At 41.8% G+C, this 25,684-nt stretch overlaps 1 protein-coding gene and 1 long non-coding RNA gene across 6 annotated transcripts in view; one reads left to right on the plus strand and one right to left on the minus strand.

Annotated features, from left to right (window-relative positions):
• The window catches only part of LOC111248649 (uncharacterized), a 31,926-nt gene extending 11,992 nt beyond the window's left edge, over positions 1–19,934 (plus strand). Inside the window, exons 3-4 of one of the 4 annotated variants that reach the window (XR_015325595.1) lie at positions 11,699–11,912; positions 12,789–13,285. This is a non-coding gene — a long non-coding RNA (uncharacterized LOC111248649). Of the gene's footprint in view, positions 1–11,698; positions 11,913–12,788; positions 13,286–19,740 lie in introns of those variants that run through there. The other 3 variants (XR_015325596.1, XR_002672637.2, XR_002672638.2) reach the window with 3 other exon arrangements.
• LOC111248648 (3-hydroxyanthranilate 3,4-dioxygenase-like) lies at positions 749–5,931 on the minus strand. Of its 2 annotated transcripts, XM_022801340.2 has the most exons (6): positions 5,774–5,931; positions 5,319–5,506; positions 2,485–2,686; positions 1,758–1,980; positions 1,330–1,477; positions 749–1,112 (listed from the first exon to the last, which is right to left on the minus strand). In XM_022801340.2, the coding sequence occupies exons 2-6, from the start codon at positions 5,467–5,469 to the stop codon at positions 952–954; spliced, it is 885 nt and encodes a 294-aa protein (XP_022657075.1). In that variant the 5' UTR covers positions 5,470–5,506; positions 5,774–5,931; the 3' UTR covers positions 749–951. The 2 variants fall into 2 exon arrangements, with proteins under 2 accessions (XP_022657075.1, XP_022657076.1); XM_022801341.2 differs by lacking the exons at positions 5,319–5,506; positions 5,774–5,931 and adding an exon at positions 3,552–5,234.
• Positions 19,935–25,684: the final 5,750 nt, after the last annotated feature.

The raw sequence follows: 25,684 nt of genomic DNA on the forward strand, positions 1-25,684 counted from the left end.
CTTCTAGAAATCCTTTTAGAAACGTCGCTGGCTTAATCAGCAGAGCGCAGAAGTTGTATACTGAATTCCCTGAACTACCAAACCAGATGTATTTGGAACTCCTTACCGCGCTTAATCTGTTCCATCAGGTTTATCAGGCATGGCGTGCAATAATTTTGTATAGATGCCGATTTGTTATTATCATATGTTAGATATGTTAAAAGGGACTGTCATGCGTAGCTTTAGTCTCTCCAAGCCTTTGAGCTCGTGTATGCGAATTGAATTAAATGTAATTGGGGTTTTTTGAGCCCCTCTGTCATATCAGCTTTTTCTAAAATGTTTTTATTATTTATTTATGTTTTATGAGGATATGTAATCTAAGTTATAATTGTTATAGGGATGGCTTTTGAAATGGAACCAGTCAGCACCTTCAAATTCACTTCTGCGTCTGAGGTGGGGAACCTTTTGTGGGGAACTTCAGTTGAAGATTAGAGAAAGCCTTAGCGGGCCCAACGTGAATGTTATCAATCATGGAAACCTTTTAGACTGGCGAAATTCTACGTGATTGGATCGTCACCACAATTTTCGATTTATTTGTATTATAGGTTGCTGTAATTGCTGATGATTCCGTCACAGTCCTGTATGCCTGTACCGTATTAATATTGAAAAAAATATATCTATGATATGACTAGTAAGGTAGAAAAAAGAGCAGATTACGTTTCAGTCTGATACAATAGGCAATGGCGGAATACATAATGATCTCGGTGCATTAAGATCATGGCACAATTTTTTTCAATTTTATTTCACTTGCTCAAGCGTAAATAAGACAATGTTCCCTTCGCAGAATTTTCTCTTGCTATTTGGGCACATTCATCTGTTAGAATCAGACGGTAAACTAGAATTCTATCTTGCTGCCATTATCTTGCTGTCGAAGAATATACCTTACATGTTATCTCATGCGAAGATCTCGTATTAAGCCGGAAATAACACAGTTTCAGGCATATTAACAAGGACAAACAGGGTTCTGGCACAAGGTTCATTAGTGATTTTGCAGAACGATGCCGCTTGTAAGAGCAGAGTGCTTTGTTGGGACATCATGTTCTCGCCTATGGAGTGTTCGCATAATCCATTCCCTGGGAACGCATTGTGCAACAAACATATCTGTATATGCGACAAGTTTTAACTCAGAGATGCAATAGTTTGATGGTTTCTTGCTGCATCGAAAAGCTACTGAGGTTCATTGTGTCCTATCTATAAAGAAATTTTAGTGGAGTTTTTTCACCATCTCAAGAACTTCACAAATGCTGGTTGTCCAGTTAACTTTGGAGCAAATTAAGCTGCATTTAGTACCTGACAGTTGGTAGAGGAACGCTTCCCCGTTTTTGGGCGCTTCTCTGCAATGGCTGCCGTCGCCGAGAACTTCGACATGGAATTTATATTTCGACGTTGGATAGACCAGTACGTTGCCTCCAGGTGCCCCCAATATACGTGCATTATCCTGAAGGTATCGATCAAACGGTATCGAGGTATCGAGGAAGTTAATATGCACAAATCGATGCGATCAACGACACGGAACAATCGATCTCAGCAATAGTACTTCAGGAGTGGCTACTTCAATTGTAACAACCAAATAACTGTCAAAAATATTAAAATTTACTATTAAATTAGCTATTTAGCTTTTTCAGGATCCTAGCTAGTTAGTACAAATAGTTTGTTGCAGGTCTATCACTATGATATGTAACATATACCTATTCTACTAAATTTAATAGGTTTTGTACCGAAATGAACTTCGCGATGCTTTTTGGCGTATCGAGCTGAAATGAGGTGTCGTCCTCAAAGTAGGGTTCACAAAGACGAGACTTCCGACCGGGTATTCCGGTTTTTCGTTCCTCCGATTCCATGAACTCATTGATGACAGAAACGAGCTGGGTGCCCAGAGCCGTTACGTGGAACCACCTCTCAAAAAGGACCTCTGGGTCTTCACCTGGTTTTACGTAGTACCTGTGTTCAGGTGTCATTAAACATAATAGCGTATTACCTCAAGGAAAACCGAAATTATAAGAGAATCGGCTAACATCGGCCAACAAAATAAGTAACAAGCTTATATATAGGAATTACTATAATAATACAAATTAAAACCCTGTCTTTTAGCCCTGACTGAATAGAAGAATCGTTATCAAACCCAGAAAAACAAGATTTGCCGCATCTAGATTATCGAAATTTACTTGCGCGGCAGTGCATTTTTTGACAGGTATGAAGGGTATATGCATACAACCGCAAATTCGCCAGCAATGGGCTCACTACTTTGCCTGCCCGTTATCGCAAGGCACCGCTTGCTTAAAATAAATGTTGCAGGTTTTTTGCCTCGCGCTGCTTAGTGAAACACGATTTCAAATAGCTAGTCCTTTCTAACGCTTGATGCTGTACCTACCTCTCTTAAATGTCCCAAAGTTTACTAGGCAAACACGTTACTTCTGCACCGTCACGAAGATAGGCTCCACTAACCTTAGGCAGTCATATTCGACGTCCTTGAGTCTTCTTCTCTCAATAACCAGCCCAATTGTGTCGCTAAACCTTTGCGGAGAGTGGGGTATCTTTCCTGGCAAAAGAAATATCTCACCCTCGCGAATGTGTATGTCCTTAAAACGGTTTTGTTCGCGAACCTTGAGTATCATGTCTCCCTTTAATTGGTAAAACAGTTCCTCTCCTTGAAGTTGATACAACATACAAAGCGTAAACATAGTGGAAGTAATTTGCCGTCGTATGTTATCTAGCTAACGTTTTAGGACTTTCTGATATTACCTAACATTTTCGTGATAATTCTCCAGACTTGAAAAGCAATGTCCGAATCGGCCGATTAGAAGCTCATAACAAACGCATAGATCCTTGTGAGAGGTACACCAAAGCAAAGGGTGCTCATTGTAAAATCGACGATGTTCAATTCCGCTGCAAATCCTCAGTTCCTCAACTAGTCCAAGACCACGGATTTCATTTTCTTCTAACTTGTTTCCTTAAGATTCGAATATCTTTTGCATAAACAAAAGTCGGATATATTGCCCGCAGTCAGCGAAAATTTTAAGAAAACGTTAGCTTTCTTGATACAGAGATGAAAATTATTTCCATTCAATAACATCTTCTTTCCTACTAATTCCGACCAACATAGCGCATGCAAATTAGCGTGAAGCTATACCTAACCTATCACAGATACTGTAGCTTTACGCATGCTTCGCTACAAGTTTTTCATTTCTTTTGTCATAGTTTATTAGTTCATTATGGTTATGCACGGTTGTAACTGGGCTACGATAGCGCAGAAGTTAATCGCTGCCGAAGCCTAGAGACCTTCAACCTTTCTGCGATAACTCTTCATTTAACTCGAATTGTCTTTCCCATCATTTTGTTGAGGTGCGCACAATTACTGAGAAGAACGGGGAACTGGAAAAATAAGATCATGCTAAAAAATTTAGATAATAAAAACATTGTAATAACTACAATAATAATAACAACAACAGCCACAACATATTGTGGTAAACATCGCCATAAGTCTCACCAGTGAATCAGGCAACGCTTATTACCTATTACATTGAATTTGACCAGCACCGCCGGCAGTGGCATATCTGCTCAGACATTTAGGCAGGTCGTAACCATTGGGTCGCTGGTGGACCGCCATGTTTGCATTTTACAATTTATTCCAAAGTTAGACGAGGCACAGTAACTACAGTATCTTAGTTCACGGCAACACAGTACACGTCTTCTGAATTCTTATGTACAGAAAATACACTCCTGATTGGCTATGTGTGTCAGTGTGGGCCTTTGGCCTTACGTAGTGATAATTTGTCGACGGTGTATCATCTCATAGCTATAGAAATCTGGACGGAAAAACGGAAAGAGGCAGAATGCATGGAAAGATGCTAACCCGAATCAAAGGGTGACTCTGTCCGCTATTCGTCGGAACATTATCGGAAAGGACTAGAATGCAAATTAACTAAATACGAAAGAAACGTAACGAAAAATTAGGGACGTTGAGAGGCGGCAATAATTTGAAAACGTCGCGATAGCAGTATTGGCTGGGTGGTAAAAAATTGCAAAAAAACGAAGACGCGCGATCGTCCGTGCTGAAATCTCCATAAACAAGACACTGATGTGAAACGCCGTGCCGGCAGCAGGAGTAGCAATAGAAGTAACAACAAAAAAAAAAAAAAAAACTGCGTTCGTAAATCTATACGTCTTGTCGTTCGTTCGTTCGTTCGTCCGTCCGTCCGAAGGTGAGCTCAAGGGGTAACATTGATCAGCTGCTTGATACAGGCGCGATAACAATTCTAACGGGTAGCAACGTCAAATAGAGTGAGCATTATTTATCTGAAATGTGAACAGGTTGACGGATTAACTATGACCCTATAACATCAAGCGTCAGCGGAAGACACAGAAATTCACTGGGTGGGATGGCACCAGCAGATTTTAGTCGTTCATTATTGGTCTGCTACGGAAACGCGCTCGTATGTAGACAGTGGAAGCTTTTTTCGCATAGAACTTTACAAATAATTATAGTATCCCGTACTATAACAAATGAGCTTTGATGCATGTGTTTTCGCTGCTCGTTAACGCTTAGTCTCCTGCCGACGAGGTTCGCATATGGTCTTCGTGGCAGCAAATGATGATCAGCATCGATAGACATCGGTATTCTATAATGGGTGTTTCTTGTGGGAGTCCAGTATAGGAACGGAAAGGAAAACTATGTTGTTTGGTCGTACGCTTGCGCATTGAAGTCGTGCCTTCCGTAGTTTCGGTTCGCCTGTGGAGGCTAATTTGGCGGTGAATGATAGGTAGCAACAGCTCATCACCATAAAACAGATTCGGCAAATTCTCGCGTAACGAACCTGAAGCCGATCATTAACTGAATGCTGCTGAATCGCCACCGCTGCCTGCACAAGCTTCTTCGTCTTGTTAGGTGCCACCAGATGGAGCTGTTGTCGTCAATAGACACTTTTGCTGATTACGGAAAACTACCGCTATAAAATACGTTCTCTATGGTTGGTTATCGATCATGACGCACGTGTTTCAATGCAATAGGTGTATGATTTTTATACCTGTTCAAGGCCGTTGCTAGCAAAAATCGCTTGCTGAGATGTTCCCCGAACGTGTTCTGCAGTAGACCGTCTAAGCGTTGATAAAATAATTAGAACACGGTTCGTATGTAAAAACTGATAGTTACACCTTGACCAGCAACGACACTTGTATTTTCAAATAAACAAATTTGCGATGTAGGACGAGGCATAAGATGGAAAATATGGCGAAACGGGTTTTCATTCATACGGACGGCCTAAGCAAATCAGTGCAGTTACCTCGTTCGACGTGATAGTCTTCCCTTTGGTTGGGACCGCCAACAAAGAATACGCTGAGAACTCCGTCATCGTGCATTTGCTTATTGCATATTGGCGGATTGAAGAACGCCTGGTTGTCTTTTAGCCATTCAACCACGTTTGTCCATGACATTTTTTGTCTTTTTTCGTTGTCGAGGCTCTTGATCAACCTTTGGATTGGGTATTAAAAATAGGACGGCAACAACATGCATTTATTTATAGATAATTATGTGTCTGGTCTTTCATACGTGCATAGTATGCTATCAACGGTAGCTACTATGATAGGAAAAATAAAATAGAATCAATATATGCTTGAGATCATAGAGGACATCAGTGGGTTTCTTAATAAAAGAGACATAATCTGTCCCTTTAAAGTGTTCAATTGATGTTCTATTGTCTATGTAGCAGTGCTATGTCCAGCCAGACTGGCCACTTACGTGACTTCGAAAAGCTCCGTTCAAACCAGGCGATGCAACGGGTAGGTCACTTGGTACTTTTGATGCGTCCTTTGAGACTGTCAAGGAAAGCAAGCAAAAAGAAACCTGCCTAGTCCGTTTTTATACCACCGATTGATCCTCTGCTCGGTAGCGCAATGCTGCAGGCTTTACGAGGTAGTAAAAATATCGTGGAGCAGGTAGCGATGCCTCCGCTACTACAATTATATGGTCTAGTATCCTAAGTACAGGGAAGCTGCTATCATTATTTCGGAAATAGACAGGCAGTCTAATTTCAGCCCTCACGGAGAGGGCTTTTCAAACTTGAAGCGATCGGTACCGAATTGATTAAGTTCAGCGTTAACGAGCATGAGTTAGTCCGATTATAAATGTTTTCGCTGTTAAACGTAATTTTTTTGATGACTCGGAAATTTTCTCCCGAGACGGTTTACGCAACGACGAACTACCACGCGTATACGTTTATATTTCCGATTATTTTGACCATAGGTAGCTTCTCTGCTAGCCTTCGTATTACACGTAGAGAAGACGCACCAGTTAGTAGCGATAAGGCCGTTTTCCAGAAAAATTAAATCGGAAAATTCACTAATTATATGCGATACTATACACTTGCAAGGGATTCGTGTCAGAAGGAAAGCGGAACCCCAGTGATTTTTTTTCTATTCATTCTCATGTGCTTCTTCATTTATAATCTGAATCGAAATGCGCGAAGTGTTTGCCTCCACGTCGGGCCAGTATCCTGGGCGGGGGCCACGCCAGGCTGCGTAGATGTCGGACGCAACGTCTGCTAAAAAAATAATCGTATTTCTTCGAATTGAAACGCTGATGTTCTCGGTCACCATTAAATTGTCAAGTGCCATGACGATGGCATAGCATCGAATAACTTCGCTCTTATCTTTTTCGCTTCAATTCGGGCTTCGATTTCTTTTATCTCGAGGTTACAACAGTTCTACTTCACATAGTTTAAACGGCCATGGACTATTCAATGGGTAAACGCATCGTTTATATCTCTATACAGTAGTTCGTTCTTTCCCCATTGGAAGGAATTAACTTAATGGGCACGTCATCAACGTGTGTGTGTGTGTGTGTGTGTGTGTCTGTGTCTGTGTCTTGTTGTAATGTTGCTTGGCTTTATCCGCTGCAAAACCCATGGACTAGAACTGGGTCATCGTGTCCTAGTATTTCTTTTGGGTTTCCCGGTTTGCCAGGGTCGGGTGATCGTTGATTGGAGCAGACCCATGCCAGCTTTATATTCGCTGACAATGTTCTGCGGTTCCCCGGCTGGACAGCACCACTGCTTATTCACACTGTAATCTAATTCCAGCCAATGAAAATTCTTTGTTGCGGCCGATGCTTGATACTGCTACTATAGTTTTTTTTTTTTTGTACTGGAGTAGTTATACGGGTGCAAAGACCGAAATACATACGATTTTATCGTTGTTATTGTTTTTCCTTTATATTTCGATTTATTGTGAACTTGTGCGGGATGAAAGAACGCGTACTTCAGAGCGTTCTCTGCTAATGCGCCCGTTCAGCGCGCCGTTCCCATCGGGGGGTTTCGCTCCGGGATGTTTTTATTTGGCCTATGTTGTTTGCTTTAATTTTTTTTTGTTAATGCGATGTGAAGATCTATGTACGTGTAGAGGGTTTGTCCATCTAAAACGTAACTGGATACGAACACTTCTCCTATGAAGGCAGCCACCAGATGACGGCAAATCTCTGGGTGTTATTACTGTTGCTGCTATAGCTCTATTTAACGCGGTCACTCTGTCTCATTTTCTTTTTTTTTTGGGGTAGTATTTGATCGATGGGCGTCCCTGTCTGACTTGGCGTATTGTACACAGTTAAGTGAGATATTTACGATAAATTTCCAGATATGATGAGTGCGAATCGAGGGCAAATGAACGACCTCAACGCTCATATACATCACGCGCAAACCTCACAGGCACATAGATTCTTAGAAAATTACGGTTTTTCAACATTCACGTCTGCGACTATATGTCAGCTACCTCTTCGAGACACCAATCCTTCACGCGATTAGCGCGGACGCTCTACGGCCCACGTGCGATTTGTTTCTCGTCTTCGGACGGTAGCTGTTTCCCGTTGTCGTCGTACTCGCCGCCGTATTATTGCCTGCAGCCACAACGGAAGCCGAAGCTACTTGACGCTATGCTCAGCATTGGTAAAATGGTTGGGGCGTGCGAATACGGTCATCGATTTTTACATTTCACCTGGACCCTTCCGTTTCCCCACCCAGGACTACAGCACCTTCGATTTTTGCTGAGTCAAACGGAAACTTCGCCCGCCCTCTGGCCGTCCCGTGTTTCTTCTATGACAACCGTGTGCCGAAGAAAAACAGCTAAAATATATCTACGCTTTATCTGTATTGCAAATTTTACATTGAGATTAATGAAGAGAGAGCAGAACAGGCTGTTAGCCTGGCCGGCGCCATAACTTTTTACATTTATCTTGTTGCCCGCCTTTCCGCTGGGGTAGTAGTTGTTAAATTTGTATTAAAGTCCAATCGAATTATTCGGCAAAATTAAAGAGCCAATAGAGTGAGCTGACACTTTGGTACGGATGTACGAACGGTTGCTGGTAAATGTACAGGTGTCGGGAACGCCTGCCGAGCTCAAGATCAATATGTGGCTAAATCACTGATTGACTGACTGAATGGAAGTAATCTTTACCACGAAAGCGGCGAAATGACTATATGTCGCTTAAGAAGGATGGGAGCACTAACAATTATAGTTGGAAGAATTCCGTAGAAAGACAATGTTACCTAAAACATCTTCAACTAGACCAACCATTAGTTTTTGAGAGAAAAACATGACGATTTTTCGTGATTGGATGCTATTGCACCCTAACAGTGTATCCGATGGATGGACGGAGTAATATTGAAATGGATGTGTCAGTGGCCTCTCCGCATTTCGTTGTAGCTGAAAATTTCGAGGTAACTAGGTTTCGCTGGACCGGTGAGCGGTCGCAAGGTAACTTTTTCAATAATTCCATTTTGAAGAGAAGAAATATTGCCCTTTTAATATAGGCTACACTACCCGGAAGCTAGCACTATCGACACCCGGAATCCCCGCAACATAAGAACTCTCTATGAAACATGATTTGCTTCCCTAGCGCACAGATAAGAACAAGGCTCGTGGATAATTACATTTCACGTCTAACGCAAATCAATCATCTGTTTTCGCGATTCTGAACACAAACTGGGAGCTGTACGAAAGCTTATTCATAGTCGGTGTATACCCTGTTATATCAGAACATTTTAAACTGTGTCTGCTAGAACTTCAACTGCAAACGTTACTTTCGTAAATTGAACGACTGCTACATTTTCCGGCATTTCGGTAGATTCCGACATAGATTCCGCCGCCATTCTTCTAGATCTGTAAAAATGACTGTTCGAGATCAATGCAGAATAATTTCGAATCGATTTGAAATTCTGTGAGAGACGCAGTACGGTGAGAGCGTGCATGTCAGAGCCGAGCATACGGCCATAGGTCGTGTATATGGCAGACGCGTTGGGTTCATTTCAGTGCTCGCTGCTCCAGCTATTCCCAGTATATTGGGTATATCAGGCCATAGTTGATGCGGCCCGATTGGTTGCTGTGCGATATCTATTTGGCTCGCGTGTGAACACACTATTTGTCAATAGATTTTTTGGGGTACAACACTTGATAACAACATATTTGGGGTTATTCGTTGCTAGGAAAGATCTCGTCGGTATTGGTGAATTTGTGCGCGCGTCTATGGCTCGCTGTTTGCGTGTGCAACTACGAACCATGACTTAATCCCAAGTGCCGATCTCTTCGAAATTATATTGGCCGTCCATATGTTTTAAGCCGATCGGTCGTTCAATGTATTTATTATTAGTTTTGATTAACAATAAGGTCAGTGGATTTTTTTGCCGGCCTGGACTAAATTCAGCACGCGGAAGTTTCTATCTTTGCATCATAAAGCGTCGGCTAGAGATGCTCAAAGGCGTCGATACACTCAAGCTATAAAGCTTAAATTAGTATAATTTTGTATATTTGGCCGTCTAATTGTAGTTAAACCAAAAGTGAAGCAAAGTTTCTCATTTTATATAGTAAATAAGCAACACTAAATTAGATATACGGTATTTTTTGTCGTTTTTCTGCTAACGCTATAACTCCATTACGGTAGAACTTTTCGTGGCTTCTGAGTGAAAAAGTATGATACGTAATTTTTCCATTCGTTTACTGAAGGTAAATTAAGAGAGCTCTGCGAAATCCCGCCTACATGGCAAATGGGTTGAAATGATTTCTAGCCAAATTCTTACCAAATAGATAAGTATGTAGGTATTCTAGCATTATCACAGTGGAAGACGACCACTAGTTTTTTCGAACGATTTTTTTCAATGGCTTCTTATAAGTCCGCCTCAATTTTTCTGTCGAGCGGCACAAATTTGTAATACGCTATTGCTTTCCAATAGTAGCAAATACGTTATTTGACGTCAGCTCGCGTATTGGTCGCAGATTGCGGGACCGTGTTTATACATCATTCGTGGTTAGCCACTTTGGAAGTAGCTCAAATTCGTTACGTTTCTTATAGAGTTTGGCAAATAGAAGTATGATTGAGAAAATTGTTGTAGGTCAATTCGTGCGGCGGATAAACATCGAGTTTATTTTTTGTTAACAACGTTTTCAAATGGTTTGAAACTATTTAGTGACAGACGCTTAGTCCTTTGGCGATACGATGGCGTGTCAGTCTTGCTCAGTCTTCGCGACGACTTCTTCTGCGAAGAGCATCTTTCGCATAGAACGAAACCACCTTTAGGCCGTTCCTTTCAATAACGTATGTTGAATAGGACAATTCTTCTATGAACCTCGATAGAATTTGCGCTTTTATCATAATCAGATTGTATTTTGTGAATTTTTTTTTATCAAAATTTCACTAAACTTTAAAACGCTCGATCGTATGGCTGGATAGGGAATCTCTCGCCGCATAGATCCACGTCGCGCACCTTGAAGCTTAGAAGCAAACCGATGGAGTTACGCTTTTCTAATGGATGCTTCCATTACCAAATTTAATTAAAAATTAGTAACAAAGTTGGCAACGTCACAAATTTGTTAGCTGTTACAGTGACGACACAGATTAAAAACGAGTAAGATTCTAGCTACCGTGCTATAATTATCTCTGTTCATTTTAGTCACAGTCTATTAACTTAAAGTATATTAGCCATTTTCCGATCTGTTCAAAATCGTTGTACATCCGGTAGATGTTAAACTTGTTAACGCCTGCTGATAAAGCAGTGTTCCTTTGTTGCCAGACGCCTCGTTCACTAGAACGAAGAACGACCTTCTTGACAGGCACATAATCCTGTTTAACGCATCGACTGTGAAGCGCAGCGGATGAAGCCTGCGCAGTAATTTTAGCAAAAAAAAAAAACGCCTCCATAATAATTTCGATATATCATTCCACTTAATCGTAGGCAAAATCGGCAAGCAGTTAAGTATCCTAGTTGTGTTGGGAACTAACTCCCTTTGTCGAGGCCTCGTCATTAGTAGTTCTAGTGCACATAACACATTGAAAATCCGTTAGATGCGGTTTCTTTCGAGGAAACCTTCACGAAACTAGACTCCGTCGTACTCTGCGGTCTACCTGCATGTTCTATCTATGATTTGTCCGATAGTAAGTCGCCTCTGACCAAGATAGTCACCGAACCTTAGATGCATAGACTTGAGATAGTTTTTTCAAGCTTTTGGAACCTGCCTCTTGGAAAGCTTTGGGAAATACCTCTTTCTGATCGCCTTGGCATAGCAAACTTTATCGTTGGGTGCCATTTTAGTGATAGGAAGCCAACTTAATTGCGAAGTGTAAGTCTTCTTGTTTTATATTTTGCACCTCTCAATGTTGTTCCGGTTGTACATGTCCATCTAGCCTTATGTTCTGCCGGCCATCAATGGGTACACTGACTTGGGTCCGCTTCCCAGATCTCGGTGGCAACGTAGGTGACAATACCGCCGATACTCAACTGTGGTACGTATTTAGGAACCCGGCTGTACGTCTCGGTTGTTTCGACCGGCTTGAAATCAACGAAGCAGTGTTTGATCGACAAGAAAACTTCAACTTAACGGAGAAAAAACGAGAGAAAGTAATAATGGATCGATTGTTAGTTACTTCGATTTTCGGTTCTTATACGAAATCAATTTTAAAAAGTATCATCGTGAGGCAAACTAGTACCATTTCGTTGATGGTGTCGTACACGAGGCCAGTACACAAACCTGACATGGCGGCATCTAATCGTTTTAATATTCTCTAGAACATCATTATAACGTGAGCATTTTGGATGGGATCCGCTGTATGATTTTATGGCTGTAGCTTGATCTGGGCAATTTTCTGATCGGGAATTATTCTTATCACTGTGTAATCGATGCGAGCGAAGCCAGCGCTTCTTGGAATCCGAACAGAAAAAGATTACAAAAAATGTTGAATTAAATAATAAAAACAGCGAGAAATATCTATTGATCATTCCAGATGTTCTTACCATAAATGTCATAATCATAAGGTTTTTTCGTGGCGTGCAGGGTAAAAACACTTTCATGAATATATTACAAAATCAATCTTTACGCAAAAGGCAAACATAGAAGACATCGCTTATGAACTAGGTCATATACATGGCCTAAGCTAAGGTCAGCGGGATCCCGATATGTACAGAAGCCATACTCGAATAAGCTGACCAATTTTATCGACACCGGTGCGTTGTTCGTTCTGAGAATGCATTTTCGCCGCATCTACAAGCACAGTGCTTTTGCCCCCTTCCCAATTAAAGCTTTGTAGATACTTGTTTATTTAACTCATTAAAATTCAATTAATAATACAACGATTCCATAAAGGTATGTTTTGTTTCGATGGGATCAGCCGCCGACGATTTATGTTCCACTCATCGGCTAAAGCGAGCATTGGTCGAAAGAATGTATCATATAAGTGGCGAACGTATATTCATTATTATCTCTATCTGCTGTTACAGTTCACGCTATGTGTCGTTTTCCTTTCGATATTGATGATAACGCAAGCAGAAAATCTTCAGCGAATGGCCGCGCGGTCGAGTTCACGAACAGATTCAAAAACAATTCAATGGTCGATTGATTGTCGCCGCGGTTTCTTTACTTCTCTATGAAGTGCGGCCAGAGAAGCCCCTTCCCACCGACTGATTCCCCGTCGTCACCCATCAGCAAAAGTCGATGCTGGCTTTACACCTTCAGCGCGAAGAAACACAACAAAAAAACAAATTTATTTACTATAATGCAAAAACTATCTGTAATTGTATCTGATATAGCCCAGTAACAGCAGGAAAGCGGCGCACCGCAATGCGTAACCTCAAGCGCCATTTGCGTGAGGATGCACTACTGGCTGTTATTAACAGACGAATGTTCCTTCTACCTCAAGGAATAGATACTAAGCCCGCCGCGTCTATGTGGCGTCATCCAGTAATAAAAATGCATCGAGGACGGAACGCGCATTGAAGCCTATTAGAATTTATTCCGCCTCTCAGAAAAACGGTCGAAGAGGATAATATGTACCTTTACCTCGTCGAAGAACTGAGTCCTCTGCAGTCCTGAAGAGCTTATCGAATTTCTCTTTACATTAGTGGAATTATATAAGTAATCTACGGACAATATTGCATTTATACATAAACAGTGTTTCGATAAACGTATTTATTACAAAAATACTCTATTTCATTTGTCAGTATATCGTCGGCATCGTTGCCATAAGATTATCGGCTTCGCACATCTGTCTCTTAAAATGTTGGAAAGGCCTCGATCACTGTTATTTAATAGTAATATTAGTAAGAATAATGGGTTATCTACTGAGGCGTCGTAAAAAGATAACGGCGTCAATGAACGCAAAAGTCTGTTACATTTTTTATTGATTTATGAAACAGGTCCATTATCAACAATAGGGCGTCCTAGCTAGATACAAAATATCTCTTGTCATCTTCATAAAATGCGTGATTTTTTCAAATTTAGTTATCTTTTGTGGATCCTTTGTTGTTCACACTGGCAACACCGCTGTCAATTAAGCGACCTAAGGATACGTATCAACCTGCAATTATATAGTAAATAGCTAACTGAGTTATCTAGGCGCTAGTCGTTTGGCCTGTGCCATCAGTCGTCAATGTGAGCCGATCTGGTCCATGTGTTTTACAGGCGAGCACAATTGGTGGGGGAAGTGTTTCCGTTCGCTGTTACGTCCCTGCGGCGTCTCATTTACAGGTTTGCTCTCGTTTCAGAAAAAAAAAAATAGGTGAATCACAGGTTCTGTTTTTAATATTTATTCCTCTCCATATCTATTCGTCAGAGCGGACGTCTGCTACTGTTACCGGAAGATGCGCCAACCACCCAAAACCGTAGGTGGGTTGGGCGATATTTCACAGATGTCTGCGTGACTCTGGAGAACATCTCTTGCGGAACTCCGGAGCTTCGGAGGAGCGTCATTTAGCTCTATAAGCCGGCGCTGTCAGTATTCGGCGCCACCCTTTCAGTTCCTTCTTACGCTTCAAATACGGCTTCGTCGTAGTTGTCGATGAGACATTATGCTGTAACAAGTCCTAGGCAACGTTACCCAATCGAACAACTAAATTTACCAATCGCGAATCTTAAGCTGCACTAATATCCGTCGCTTAGCCCTGTGGGCACAGATCGCAGATAGAACTACTAGTTTCCATAAAAGTAAGCTATAACTTACGAAAATTAACATAGATGGAGCCGAGTCTAAGAATGTATACATTAACCGTTTCGCACGGGATAACTGTATCAGTTGATCAGACCTTTGACAACGGTTTTCATATAGATGTGTACTTAAAGTTAAACTTAGTTACTAATACGCATTCTTTACAACGTTAGCATTTTCAATATTAACCGATGATGTCCTACTGTGTTTTTTTTTTTTACTAGGCACACACTATCTTTGAAGTACCCTAAGCTCGGTTTTCATCTCCTTACCACCTCCACTAAATTCCGTCGATATCAGCGTGTTTATCTTACCTAGCAAAGTACAGATGTCGGCGACAGTTGTTAAAATGCTTAAAAGCAGCGCCTAAGAGGTGCTATCCTAATTTGTTTATTAGAGTAGATAGAACGCCAGCTCCTTGATTTTGTGTCGCCGGCGTGGTAAACACACATATTCGAAAGACCGCTTTCTCATTTATCAATCGATCAAACTCATTCATTCATCATCGACAGGTAACATTCCAAGTATATACATGTACATATATAATAACCTGCCATTCGTAAGCTTTATATGCTATTCTATGTTCTACAAATGACGGCTTCACGAGCCTGCCTCAGGCTGATAGGACAGTTCCTAGAACGGTCGATCCAAGTTCACTGGGTTATTCATTTAGGAGCATTATATGTTATACACGATGATACCAGCATTCTTCGGCATCCTCGTTCATGGATGCTGTCGCTCGGTGGATGCGCACCCCGAAGCAGACCCAAATCGTAGACATCAGTATCTAGTAAATCATAAAGTATCTTCGTTATTTGGTCTTCTGTCAACTATGTTATATTTTCTACTTTGATTTCGTCACACCTGACACAGGCCCGCCCAGTATGCGTTTATACTTCTGCCATTTTTCATGTAAGATAATCATTGAGGTAAATATGCGATATAAAGTATCTGTAATGCTAAATCGAGACGCCTAAGTGCTGTGGGGCATGAGTTTACCAAAATATAGGCGACCGCGTAACCACAGCGATAATTATATTCAGCAGAGGGTGGGTTGTCACGTTGAGAAAACCTGATTTCCTCGTTTCGCGCCGTGGAACTTCGTGAACGAAATACGACCAAGTAGCTATAATAGAGTTGACTTTTAGGCCACAGGTGAAACGTCTATGGACGTTGACGTGGGATTCAGCAAGGTGGCGATCTCATAACAAATATAGCGTAAAGTTAGCATCGCTACTTAGGGCGATGAAGAATAATGAATTACCCGAAGTATTTGATTAGGGAAGTTGTTTAGTTCGGCGTTAATGGCTGTTGTATTGTTTGTCCTTGTTGTCAGTTTGGCCTTACGGCTGCCGCGAGATCGTTTTGACACGACGCGTATCAAAAATTGTTTGCGTCTGTCGATTGGCAGCTATTCATTTAGCATATTTTTGACGTTATTAAGAATATATCTGGATAAAATTGGACCGTAATCGCTGTAATAATGACCGAGAATTTAAAGACAGATATTATATAATACCACTGACTAGCAGCAACACGATATGGTCACTGTTCTCTTGCTTATTAGGAGAGATTATAGCTAGTCCTATAGTATCATACATGTTATGCGGAAATGGCATAACAAGTTTCAACCTATGTGTGGGGATGCGACACTGGAAGTGTGGTGTATATTGGGTCATAGCAAGATGCGTACGAACTGCCAACAAGAAAGGCCAGTTGTTAATAATAGAATCTATCTAATTGCAGAAAAAGCAGGCAACCCTTTTTTTTTTTTTTTTCTAACGGAAGAGTTGTATCTAACAGCTACCAGGCCATGGTTCTATGGATCATTCGAGATAGCACAAACTCGAACGAAGTGTACTTAAACATTATTATACGAAGGGATGTTTTCGAACGAGAAGCCAAAATAGCCCTGGGAACAAGCTGTAGCAACTCCGATCTTCAAGCAAGCATGCGCCTAACGTGGTCTCAGTCTGGTCCTGATGTTTGAAACTGGTGAGCCAGATCTTCGCCAATGCGTTTCTTCTTTAGTTGTGCCTCGAAGGTATGTCGAAACTTTCATTGGATGAAATCACTCAAACCGGAAGATGATGCTGAATTAACTAAACGAGTCGTATCGCGCAGGTGACGTCGATGTCGAGCAACACCAAACAGAAACGACGGGCTATTTTCGAAGGGAGGGAGGCATTAAGGGGCTGCTGTCATTGAGGTGAAATGAGGAAAAGTCTGCAGCTATAACATGAACTAAAAAAGAAAAGTAGAAGAGGAATCGTTGATTTTTCTTGAGTGCTGAATATGAGAGCCTAGTAATGATTATGACTCACTTGGCTGAAATTAGTTATAGCGTTTTTGACCTATTTGCTAGGAAGGCGCGAAAATCCGTTGCTTGTGGGGTTCAAAGGTAATGCAAGACTGTTACAGAATAATCACATGAGGAATAAAAGAAGAAATTTGGACGATACGAAATAATAATGGCGGCGCTTTTATCGAATAATTTTATTCAGTTTCAACTTCTTGTTTGTCAGTTGTGTAACTTTTACGACAGTTCATCTTTGGAGCATTCGACCGTCATTGTGAATCAGAATGGATCATAGGCAAATTCTAATATGGAAGCTACACTGCCAATCCGTTACCAACATGTGGAAATTTCAACATACATGTCGGTAGATTTTTTTGCTAAAACACACTACAAACTACAGATACGTAGTTATTAATCAATAGCTACCCATGTTTCACTGAAGGCAAGTTTTCCTTTATAGGGACTGCAAGTTGAGTTCACTGTGAAAGAGTGTCTGGGTCGACAGTAGAAAATCACAAAGCATCAGGCTCCGGTACCATGATGTAAGGCCAAACAATTAAATAGTAAGTTGAGCCATGTTCAAATGAAACAACAAGTAACTTAAGACCTATCTAAATAATGTTTTTCTAGTAAACTAAAAACAAGCATGAGTGAAGTATTTTCATTAAAGGTTCCTACTGGGACTTTGCACCATTTACGCGGGTTGCCATATGACCGAGCCTACTTATAGTCTACAAAGGATTAACTGCGATTGTCACCGAATAAATAGGTTAGCTCGCTTTAGCCATTCCACACTAAGATCGATTCATTTACCACCCAAAGGGAAAGGAGCGTCTCTTTCCCTTCACCGAATCTCAATCTCTTCTACACTATAGGCGTAGCAGTACCAGCAAATAGAGAGGATTTCGCCGATGTGGCTTCACTATACCGGCCCTCAGTCGCTCGATGTCCTAATGTTCAGTTTAGACCTACGATCCGGCCCATCACAGGGTTATCTCCATCAGCAAGAATATCGGGAAACTTCTAGTTGTTGCCTGCTACCGTCGCTGCTGCTGCTGCTGCGCCTCCTTCTCCGCCCCCCGGCCCCCACGGCATAGCCGTTGCTGTCGCCGGCACCATTTTTTGGATTGTGTCGCATTATTTCTTCGCGATTATATGAATGAACTCGGCTCTGGCAACGTTCAATGGATGGTACTCAGAGCCATCGTCTATTACCGATTGATCACATTGTTCGGCACTGTGCAGCGTTGCTCTATTGGTCGATTCGTATTAATGGTGCTAATGGGACGACGTTAGCTGTGTAAAGTGCTACTTTTCATGCGACCGCGGAAGCCGTTCGTCCAGAGTCAGTCTCTTGTTGCTACGCCATCGTAGACGGACTGACACCGCCACGTACGTCGCCTTCGATGGAGATAAAAGTCGTCTTGCCGTACTTCTGCCGTATCAGCATTAGCGGCGACGACGTCGGCGGAAATAGCAGACATTGAATCGGCTATTTTGTTACACTTTTATTTATTCATCTCGTCCTCAGTAAAATCGGTTTAGATGGGTAGAAAAGAAGAAAATGTGGGTAAATGGAAAAAAACTCACTCCTTTACGCGAGACATATTTGCTAGCCGTTAGTATCAGTCAGTCACGGATTTTCTACGCCAAAAAAGGTTAAACATAGACTTAGGAAGAGGCAAAGCACTCCGATTGGTGCTGGAGTCTTTCTACTCGTGAAGCTTGTGGAAGACTAATCGGCATAAGGAAGCGGCTTTTTTTGTTTTGAAATGGACCGCTCCGACCATCGGCTTGCGCCCTATGCACCCGGAATTAAATTAAGCTAATCTCACGAAGCATATGATGTCATCCTATGCGAAGGTAACCATATTGAGGATCTGCACTTGTCAGGGCTTGTTTCATCTTTTTTACGCCTGCCACCGCTGTTTATCTATGCAAGCAGTGTTCGCGCAGGGTGGCAGGCGCATATATATATATATATATATATATATATAGATATAGGGCTGTAGGGAAAAGAACAGCATAGCTGTTTAATCAGAATTGATATCATTGGTGCGTAAATTTGAGGATTTCATGGACCTACCGCGAAGAAAGGAAATGTGGCCGACAAAAAGAATGATTGTGACGTCGTTTCAATTCCTCCCTGGTACATTCCGACGTAAGCATACACGTACTGAATAAATGATGTACCTTCTACTTGTATGGATTTTTATGAAAACAGCTGGTCAGTGAAACTTGGATTTCAGAGCTCGATTCGAGGTAGCTAGAACAATATAGCTATTGAAATCCTATTGTTGAAAAATTGAAGTATTGCAAATGCTTTGTATTCAGTTACGCGGAGCACCGTTCATCGGGATTCACTTTATAGTTTTTTATGAACACTTAATATAACATTAAAACTTTTTTATAGCTGAGTCTCAGCTGTCCATCTGATGACGGGCCCATTATAGCTTTGCTTCAATATCGTTAGAAGTATTAAACGCAGGCAGTCTGGAAAGACGCAGGTTATTGCTGTATATCCATTGCTTCCCTTATTACGATCAAGACCTTTACTGGGATCAAGGTGGGATTCGAACCTGGGATCCTTGGCTGGAAAAGTTTGCTCGATTGGGGGCACGATATATTGTATCAGCATTGTGTAAGTTCAATTGGAGAGACACTCCGCTTCAACGGTAAACAACGTAAGTATATAAAATCCTTTAATTCTGTCTAGAATAGATTGAGTAGTACAGAGGTATCAATGAAATAAACGAGAACAAGTGTTTATTGAGAACTATTGTTCCATCGACGATCAGGACAGGTTTGCTATATGTAGCAATAGCAAAAAAAAAGTTCTATTTAGCAGGCATGAAATTGTTTCACCGTTTAGTGACCGATTATGAATTAGGATATTTATTTTATACTCGTGTTTTTATCAATGCATTTTTTCCTCTTATGAATATTACAGGTGTGAACTTCGTTGGCTGGATAGACACCGAAGCTGTTTCTCGGCGTTCGATAATTATCAAAGGTACCATGCTCCTTGAACTATTGAGTATAACAGCCCTGTCCTCTAATGTGTCTATTTCTACTATCGTTTGAGTAGTTATTTAGCGGCAAAAATGTTATTATCAAACAATAAAAACGAACCACTCAATAATATTGACTCGTATTCTAATTGAAATCATCCAATGCCGTCAAAAGCAATGGTATCTGATAATAAGATTGATCACGTGCGCTCTATCAGAAAGCTAACGAACAGACTGGCGATGATCGACAAAAGCAAAAAAGACAGTAATGGCGACGTTAACAATAATGCATTGAAGTCCAGCTTCCCAATCAACAAATCATTCCGTTGCTACGTGATGTTTTCACGGTGCGATATGCCCAACTCACCGTACACCGTATTGGGATTGTCCCACCAGTCTGCCCACGGCTAACTGGGTGCGGCCCAATCAGCTCCGTTGTTTCTGACTGCTGATGCTGTTCTCGGGTCTGCACTCTTTCAATATTTATATTAGTCTCCATTACTGAACTGCTTTGTTTATCTGCATTGTGTGTCTGGCCACATCAACGGCATCGCACCCTACCCTATAATTACTGATGTTGTGGTAACAAACAAACAAACAATCTACTGATGAGAATGCGAATCTTCTTTGCCGATTAAAGTTTCCTATAACCGTAATAGTTACAATCACTGCGATTATCATTATCATTTTGTTGATAATAGAAGTGATGATAATAATGATAAATCGTTTTTCTTCAACGTTATACTTTCTTTCAACAGCAGGAATAAGATTCGACAGTCGGTCTTCATCGATCACGTCTGTTATAATGGTTCCAAACGATCACGAAACGAACTCAGTGACTGAAGAGAGAAGACTCAAAGACGTTCATCATTACTGAATAGCCAAAGTATCCCAAGAATCGCGCATTTAGTAAATTCATATGGGAGACTGTTGGAAAAGTATATATTTCCACTACATAAATGACCGGATGCGTTATTCGGTGGGAATATAACGCGAAAATTATTATTAGATACTTCGGATATTTTTCAAGGGTCGTCTAGCCGAAAACGCCCCCTTAGCAGATATTGACATACCTAGGGGCAATGGTAAATCATTCGGTTAATCATTGCATAAATTCATCTAGAATATGGGCATAGCAGCGATGATTTGAGAGCGCTGCTGATGCTCCACTTTCTATAGATATGATATGAATTACTTCCTTAATGTTTGTCCTATCGAGAACATATAATAGCGATGCTGGTCGTATATGGTATGCCGAACATCAGCACGACTTGATTGCTACCATAATAATGTTGTTACGCTTGGGGCAGTGTTGAGCGGTTCACTCTATGGAACCCAATCTAGCGTCTGCACACTTGTAAGACATGGGGCTGGGCAGTGGCATAGGAAAACAACCTCATCGATGTCCTCTGGCCATTTCTCTGAGCCGGCAGACGTTTGTTATACGTTTTACCAGAGTAACTTTTGCTCGAAGCTAATCGTATAGACTTGCGTTATCTGTTCTGACGTATTGTACGTAAAATAAAAGGTACAACCTTCTGGCCATAGGACAAGATTACAGGCCAAATTGTACCGTAATTACTAATCCGAAGCGAATCGAGATTGGGCTCTTTCGAGTAGAACAGAGGGAGTCGACTACCACCGCCAACACAAAATCACTCCATTGAATGTGCGCACGTATTTCGTGGGGTCCAAGGGGACTTTAGAGACGGAAGTTTTGAGGCAAAGGTTCGGTCGAGGAAAACTTTCCGTTGTACCCACAGCTATTCGGTGCGAGCTTACTAGCGATTAGTTGAATTAATTTTGTTTCACACAACTTACTTGAGACATCAGTGGACGCATTTGGCCTTAACTTAAGCATATTCGTATTATAAGTACTACCTTATTCCAATTAAAATTCGATCAGCGCCGTTGTATTTGCTACCTTCGTTTTTGCCCTTTCTCCGTGCCGTTATTACATTATTCAATTAGCATCAGTATACGATTACTGTGTGCCATCGTATTCAACCGCTACGTTTTCAAAAACCAGAACCCAAAGATGACTTCATAGATAATTTATGCTCGTAGACGCTGGCCGTGTCATCGAAGACGTGTTTGATACATTCCTATTACCTTAGCAGGACTGGCGCGTCTATTAAATGAAGATACAGGTAAGGGGAATATCATACAGTCACTGCTACTACAGCCGCAATGGCAGCTGCAATATCCCCTTGAACTTGTGCATCGCTTAGAGATGTACGCGTACGGCGACGGACGCCAGCAGCGTAGAAGCTGCTGCGGTATCTTCACTGATAAAACCGAGGATTTCTCGTCATTATAGACAGCCCATACCTCTTCGGTGCATGTTTGCATTTGGCGAAGATGCTGATATGGCGGCGGTGATGATGGCGGAAGATGCGGTGCATTATTTATCATGAAATAGCGATTGGAGTAACAGGGTTTCTATGCGGCTATTGTTGTTTCCCCTGTGGGTTTATAGAATTATATGGTGCGCTTGTTTTACGTAATCCTATAGCGCCCCATAATATAAGGTTGATTTTCCTTTTCATTATCAAATTATGTGGCCCTTTGTTGTTTGTTAGACCAGACAGGATTAATCCGGCTTCGCGAAACAGACCAACGGATAAAAATGTCGTAGTGTACATTTTGAGCACCGGCTAACCAGTAAGGTTAATTTTTTCAAGGGACGGCGTAAACTTTTATCAGATACGTGTATCTTTAATCTCTGTGTACAATAAATAAGTTGGCTTGCTTATTACGCTATGATACGACGTGGTCGTGGGCTGTCCAAACACCTCTGTAGATCACTCATAACTGGGCGAAGAAGGTTTAGACATTTTTTCATTAAGTTCTTGCCTATCGATGACTGTATGATAACAAGGAAACTAGAGGCGATCATGTCGTGTAGGACTGTAACCTTAGTGAAAATACGGAAAAAGGAAACTTTTAGCAAATTTAACGGTATAGGACTGGCGCGACACTTTAAAAACGAGAATAGGGACCAGATCAAGTTGTCAAACGGAAGAACGAGGGGGGAAACTCTCGGGGGGGGGGGGGGAGCCTCGGGCGAAACAGGGAACGGACAATATCTTCCTTGTTAGCTGAATATGAAATTTTGTCAAGTATATGTTATGAGAAATATAGTGAAAAATGGATTTCCTGCTTGTTGAGTATAGAACAAATGCGAGCAAATATTGTATTCCCAAGGGACAATTTGTGCGACTATTACCAGCAAAAGGAACACCTTACCGTCAAGCTTTTTGATTACAACAGCTGAGTTTAAGGTTCTAAGTTGTACACGCCTCCTTTGTAGCAGCGGTATCAGGTTATGTGGGAGCTCGAACAGTCAACAACCAGCCGAACCTGGGTCACACATAACAGACCCATACGTTTAGGGATCCAATTCTGAGGCATTATTGATTTCAAGGTTGATTTCAATTTAATGGTTACGGACGGCAGCAGGTTACAACGAACAAATAATAAAAGGGGGTCCCACTTAATATGCCGATAGTTGCAAGAAAAATGGAAATGCAGAGGCGAGGCGGGACTAACTAGAAAACATCCGTTGGGACAGATCGTATAGTTGTCAGTCGGCTGTGGGAACAACTAGAGTCAACGCTCATTCGGGCAGCTGTCTGACAATATATTAAAGGGCGATATGAAATTACGCTTGGATATTTACCGTAAACGTGCAGACGGTAGTCAGGGCGAAAGGCGTCTGCTTTGGAGCGAAGTGCACACATGGAACGAGTAGACTGTGAAGACTCCGAATGGAGCCTACGTACAAAGGAACTCTGGAGGGGGCCGATTCTTCTATCATATGTCGTCACTAAGCACGGAGTAGCTGTCACCTTTACCAAGGGCAAAGACCTCCAAAAAGCAACCGAGTAGTTTGAAAGAGTGAAAAGACAGAAGCGGCTTGAAGTCGCTGGGAACTCACCGATTTCTTCAAAGATGCAGAACGAAAGGTAGATGGAGAGCGGATGAAGAAGCCAAAGACCAAAACCGAAATAGAACGTTGTTATGGAAGTTGTATCTGAGAAGGTCGCCCCACAGTCTCATTTTTAAACTTTCAATTTTAATTTCCTCGGCATTTTGCCTTCTCCACCATAAGCCAGCAGTGGTAGATCGTTGAAGTCTAATAGTAATACGCAAAATCATTTAAACGGTGCTTTTTCCATCGGTGACCAGTCGACGAGCATCTTACAGACATTTGAAAAACCAGCTTCGCCACCCTATCATTCTGTCGCTACTGGAACAGCTCAAGCTAATGCGGCCGCTATAGCAGCGGCGACGACGACGATAACAACAAGATATAGTCGGAGAGCGAAGGAAAAATTTATGCGGATAGTGCCCTCTGCGTTCGGCCGCGGGCACTTATAGCTACTTGGCTGAAATAGAGTGAGTGACCGCGAGCTTCATACAGTGACAACAACGGTAAGAATAACAACAACGACAAGAAATAGTGGCCCCCTTGTTTTTAAACACTTCCCATGGTAATAAAATACACATGTATGTACGTACGAATATTTTTTATCCTTTGAGTGGAAGGCCACGTGTGTGTAAAATGCATCCCCGTTCCGGAATCGACAACCAACTGTGCACATAACGATAAAGCGTACGATAAAGCATGATATACACTCTATGTTAATACACAAGATCTAATTATATATTAATAGTAGTAAGATAAGAACATATAATAACATGGATAACACGAACGAAGTTAGGCAATGGCCCTTTAGAACATCCACGTCTGTCTTGTCGAGCAGCAATAGAAGTGTCATTCGTATGGGAAATATGGGATTTTGGTAGGCGATGATCGACTTCCGCCATACACAGTCTGCCTTGTATTTCATTTGGTATTACCAGCAAGCGATATATATTTGTCTATTGCCACACATAAACACGGCCATTTACATACTGCTATTACTTAGGCCATCTGCTATTGCATAGTGAATCTCAGCATTGCGCGCAAGTTTTCGAAATAAGATGGTTTAACAATTTCAGGTTTGGACGCCTTATCAGTTTAGGCGTCACGTGCATGGACTTCCAAACGTCAACCTCATGCTCCGTGCAAGCTATCTGCTCGACCCTTGCGTCTGACCCAGCCGCGACCATTTTTCCGCCACCTTACCAAAAATTCAGTGCCCAGCTTACAAGACAACACTGACGCCGTCTTCCAATGCAGCACTATGGTGCTGCACAGCGACTGGAAAGCGTCACCGTTATCACGGCTTGTTTTTCCACTTAGCATGTCGCTCGTTCTCTACGGATCACTGCTATACCGGACGCTAGTCATCATGAAGGAAGCCGGCCCAATCATTTCAGGTCAGTTCAGATTAGCCATCAAAGTTACGGTGGTGACAGCGGTGAACTTCTAGAGAATCGAATGCAGCTTGTATTCCCAAAGGTCCAATGCAATAGCTGGCTTCGTTGCTTAGTCGATTGGCTGCGCGGTTGGTGGTGGCTCTCCTGCGCCAAGAATCGGTCATCTGTCGCCCTAGCGAATTGAGGAACAGTCACATGAAGCCATTACGACCGAGTAAGGAGAGTCTCGAGAAGAGACGGCGCCGCCGGAAGGAAGGTCGTTATGAACACAGATATCTTATGCAGTGGAATTCAGCGATACCAAAATGACGAAATTTCCATTGGAAACCCACGGTAACGGTAGAAAGGGTCTGGATTAATGGCAATGCTTCGACGTCATAACGTTAATTCTTTTCTTCTGTAGGCCCCTGCTTAAATCACAATACAACTTGTATTCACCCTATGTATATATGTAATAAAAAAACTAGGGGAAACCGATCTTTCTGTGACAAAATTTTCCACGATTTATATTTGGCTATTCGGAGCTACTTAACGTAACTATGTTGAAAAGCACGG

The sequence above is a fragment of the Varroa destructor genome, unplaced genomic scaffold (genome assembly GCF_002443255.2).
Source record: "Varroa destructor unplaced genomic scaffold, Vdes_3.0 BEIS01000004.1, whole genome shotgun sequence".
Classification (NCBI taxonomy): domain Eukaryota; kingdom Metazoa; phylum Arthropoda; class Arachnida; order Mesostigmata; family Varroidae; genus Varroa; species Varroa destructor.